General features: G+C 33.0%; 1 protein-coding gene across 2 annotated transcripts in view; it reads right to left on the bottom strand.

Moving 5' to 3' along the window:
- Nucleotides 1–1,605: 1,605 nt before the first annotated feature.
- The window catches only part of LOC109587791 (uncharacterized), a 4,366-nt gene continuing 1,119 nt past the window's right edge, over nucleotides 1,606–4,852 (bottom strand). Inside the window, exons 3-7 of one of the 2 annotated variants that reach the window (XM_020004009.1) lie at nucleotides 4,102–4,368; nucleotides 3,994–4,058; nucleotides 3,814–3,952; nucleotides 2,435–2,632; nucleotides 1,606–1,895 (exon numbers count right to left, since the gene is read on the bottom strand). In XM_020004009.1, coding sequence (XP_019859568.1) covers nucleotides 1,831–1,895; nucleotides 2,435–2,632; nucleotides 3,814–3,952; nucleotides 3,994–4,058; nucleotides 4,102–4,368 — 734 coding nt within the window. In that variant the 3' untranslated portion in view covers nucleotides 1,606–1,830. The remainder of the gene's footprint in view (nucleotides 1,896–2,434; nucleotides 2,633–3,813; nucleotides 3,953–3,993; nucleotides 4,059–4,101; nucleotides 4,369–4,852) is intronic. The other variant, XM_020004010.1, reaches the window with a different exon arrangement.

Here is a 4,852-nt window from a genome sequence, read left to right as displayed (position 1 = left end):
AACGCACACTATAAGTTTTTCTTTGCTATAATTTATATCAGGGGCGTATCTAAGGGTGGGCCTGGGTGGGCCTGTGCCTGACCAACTCAGCAGACCAAAAAATTTTTTTCTTTTGTATATTAGTCCTTTTAAAAATATTGCTCCCTTTATTATGATAGCAACGAGATAAGACTAGCATAGCTAATAGTTTTAGCCAGTGTAAATATAATGATGACATGGTAGAGACTTCCATAGCTCCATTTCGGCAATTGGGCTGCCATTTTTTAAATAATAACTACTACGAACCAATCAGTTATTAGACTATTCACATTAATTATTAAAGTAATCGAGTTTAAAATGGCTAAGAAACTCTGCTGAGTCTGTTTGAATGTCTTCTCAAGGCCAGTACTACTACTAATGAAGAAAGTATAAGCACTGAAGTGCATATCTTAGCTTAATTAAAGTAATAATCGTAGTATTTAATTGACCACCCCCATCATGAATATTAATTAGCTTTAAAAAATTTTCGCGGCACACTTCGCGCGCTGCATATTTTTTCTTTGTGCCCAGCCAACTCTCAGAGCTTAGATACGCCCCTGATTTATATACTTGTAAAAATTAACCTATGGTGAAAGTATACAGTGTTATTGAGTATAATAATGTTACCAGAAGATGACTGGAGGCTTCCACTAAGCAGAACTAACAAATAAGTAAGAAAACAGGCTGGAAAAGAACCAAGAACACAACCAACACAAAATAAATGATTTTACAGACCACACCCACTACTGTAAGTGCCCACGCCCTAAACGATTCACTAGCATTTTATTGCAGTTTTTGTAAAAATGATACAAAACGGAAATGGTACCGACAGTTTCGATGTACCATTGTTCTACAGAACAAAAATGTGAACTTTTTTATGACTTCTACTGTAAATGCATGTGATTTATTTTTTGCCACTTTGTGTGATCATGCAAGTACTACATATATATATATATAGATAACTTACTTCAACTTTAATTTAATAGCAAAGTCTATACTACAGGGCGAATGCGTGAGCAGAGGAAGAAGAATGGTTAAGGAAAAAGGAATTAAGTTCCATAATTGTATTGTGTTTACGTTTGTATGTTAGTTTAATGGTTGAATTTGACTTTGAATGAAATTGATAATTTAGTTTTAAATTTTGTAATTTGTGAATGATGTCATCTGTTTAGATCTTACATTACGTATTTCACTGTTTTGTATTTACATGTAGGAAACCAGCCTCACTATCAACCACTATATTAACAGAAAGTCACACATGAATCTACCCTCAGGTCAATAAGTACGCCTTACATGGGCAATAAGTTTCTACTTTGAATGTACTCTTGGTTATTCAACACCAACAATATCCTAATCACCAGACGCAGGGTCCATCATCAGTGGTTAGTTAATGTATGCACGTATCTAATGTAACTGTTATACATACACACACGTTCAGTTGCTATTGCAGCACCAATGACTGGTACATTATTAATTAAATATTTTAATAACTTAATAATATTTAATAATAATTGATAATATTAATAATAATTTAAAAATATTTAAATAATTTAATATTATTAATTAAATATTTTAATAACTCAATAATATTTTAATAATTTAATATTTTCTATAGAAGCAAAAATACTGTGTAATGAAAATAAAGAAAAATATGTAAACCACAAGGAGCAGCAATGACATAAAACAGCTAAAAGCTTTAATAAACCCTCTAACACTGCTAATTGACATATAATAATTATTATTACTGCATGTACGTTATGCAATATGTGACATAACCATGTCAAAGCATCAGCATGTTTGCACATGTCAAATTCACATTGACGACATATCAGTTTGCTTTTTATCCTCTCCATCAATTGGCTTGGCTCTCTGTTGTCCTATTCAGTAATACAAAAAAATATGCTACCTGTCTGGCAAGTGTTATAGACATACATGTACATGTACAACACCAGCCAGAAAAGTGGTTGAGGGCATCACTTTTCTCAAAGTTGTTATATGCACATCACACCAGCCAGACTGGTAGATATCTAATTTATACTCCCATGCCCTACTCTTATCTAAGGCTTCATTGATTTACTTGTGAAATTGCACTTTGTCAAAGTGAGTAACAGTACTACTGTGCTTTGCAGGATGCTTGACCCTGCAAGCTCTTTAATCACAGGACTTTCACCATACCTGTAATACATGCCATGTGAACAGTACGTAAGAAAATTGGGTCAAGCAACTTGCAAAGCAATTTAGAAAAAACATGCTTTTTATGGGCATTATAACACTTCCAGCACATCAAAATTTGCTATGCCAAGAAGCACACACCCATAGTACAAGCATTATACACTTTAAGACATAAAATAAACTTAACTATTACTTACATAATATTATAAAGTAAATAAAAAACAACACAATGATTACAAAATACCTTTAGCCAAACAATCACAAAAGATAAAAGACCAGAAAGATGCAGTAGGACAAAAACGACGTAATCTTTCCAATAGAATAAAGACAGTAGCAGAACAAAAGAGTAGAGCGAAAGTAATAGTAGATGCAACATATATTGCATTGTTAGATTGAGAAGATGCAGGCACTGTTGTGCTGATGTCATTACATATACTAGTATCTAAAGAAATAATTGAGATAAAATTACACGCATGCCCTTTCTTACAATTGTCCATGCACTTTGTGTGATAATGGTACAATAAGATTCTGTAATCATGCATGCACACATGGTTCACTTAATCACTTTTGTAAGTTTTATTAGTAATTAATAATTGTTGTGTTTATTGATAATGATGATACGACCTGGGGCAAAGCTTCGGGCTGTTCCTATAATTAATTTTGCCCACATGCGATATAATTGTTTGTATGTCAACACTTACATTTCTTCTATACACACTGTATTTGCAGAAATAACAAAGAGAAAGGCCTTAGCAACAATCCACCCATGCACTTTACATTAAGTGCGAGTGGCCATGACAAACAAAATGGCGGCTTACGCATGGGACAAAGTTTTGAGATTTCTAACAGCAAGAGACATAGAGATACTGTCTAAAAAACTTCTCTCATCGAAAAGTAGAAAGATGAGAAGTCAGCTGTACATAAAAGGTGGTAAAAACAATTATTGATCTATTTTTACTTTGTTATGTTTTTTTTTTTTAATTCACAAATCAATTAAATAAAGTTTCATATGACCAAAATTGCAAAAATTAAAAACGCAAATTGAATTTTTGAAATTCTATTATATTGTATTTGTTATCTGTTCTATTATTAGCAGAGAGGCTGGCTTTAATCTTGTGTAGCCAGACTCATCCCCCTTTGACCGTCAAAATGTCAAAAAGGGATGGGTATGACTACACAAGACTAGGCTGGCTACCTAAGACTACTTGCAGTGAACTTCTGCCAATATACAATTTTCCATTTTTCATTCTCATACATGTTCAATGACACATGGCTACTAAATCACCAGTACAACAATTATACTCCTGCCAATATTGAAGCACTGCTTTACAGTTATAAGTGCCGTACAGTTGGTTAATTTAGCAGAGAAAATTTTGTAAATCCTTAAAAATAACTTGGTTTGCAGATTAAATTTTTGCAGTTCTGACAATTATTGTATGAATTTCATTATCTTGCAAAATAAAATTTTGTGTTTTTTACTCATATGCAGACTTGCAAAAATTTAATTTTGCACAAATGTTTTCAGAGCTTCGATCACAAGTGCAAACATCAGAAGCTGGATTGATATCAAACCAGTTTGGACAAATGTGAAAAGGGCTTTACAGTTATAAATATAAAACTTACCAACAACTCCATATTTGGTCAAAGACCCAAACTGATTCTTCATTGTTACTTTGTAAGTGTAACTTTCATTATTTTGATTAGTAATACTAATTTGCGAAATTATAGATGACAACACTGAAGTGTCCTCTTCCTCCAGCTTCTAAAACAAATTAATGCCCACCATTCAAAAATCAAACTAACTTCAGTTGTAAATAAGAAAGTTTTATTGACACATACAAATCTTGCAGACACATCAAACTCCGGCACTAAAATTTACCATAATAAATATGTAAAGCAAGAATGACTCACCGTGAATCGAAATAGTGGCATATACAGGGTCTTCTACTATCGTGCCATTGTAGTCGATGCTATTTACTCCAATTCTGTAGGTGCCACTAGTCACGTTGAAGAAAAATTGTGGTCTTTCCACCACTTGTGTCTGTTTTACATCATTGTTTGAGATACTGACCCCATACATTGCAGCACAGGTGGCCAATGGCCAAGAAGCATAAATAGTTAATTGACCAGTGCTGCTTTCAAGTGTTGTTACATAAATTAGAGAGACAGCAGTACTGCCTAATTGAAATAAAAAAATGCTCATAACTAAATAAAAGTCATCCTTCATCATGTAATCTGCATGAAATAGGAACAGTCAAATTTACAAACCATAAAAATTAAATAAACATACCCAAAAAATGAAGAGTTGGAGTACAGGAAAGCAAAGGTGCTACTGTTTTTAAAGAAAAACTAACCAATTTTTGACCATAACAATATTGGTATCAGCGATGTTAATGCAATTTGCACAAAATAATGGGCTAGTAAATATTGGTTTTGGAAAATGTGCATAAATGCATCACTAATGTATGCATACACATTTTGTGCTTTGTAAGTGGCCATAGTTTCTGTACCTTTGAAGTCAGCAGGTTAGCAATTATTGATGTAACAGTAAAAATTGCGTGTGCAATCTGATATTTTAATGTTGATGCAAACTTAGGTCCATTTACACTACTCCATGGCAATTGTATTGATGAATTTATTTGACCACATCCCTTCATGACTA

This window comes from Amphimedon queenslandica, unplaced genomic scaffold (assembly GCF_000090795.2).
Source record: "Amphimedon queenslandica unplaced genomic scaffold, v1.1 AMPQUscaffold_12447, whole genome shotgun sequence".
Taxonomy (NCBI): Eukaryota; Metazoa; Porifera; class Demospongiae; order Haplosclerida; family Niphatidae; genus Amphimedon; species Amphimedon queenslandica.
Note: the sequence above shows the minus strand (reverse complement) of the source record. Positions and strands in the feature narration are given on the sequence as shown.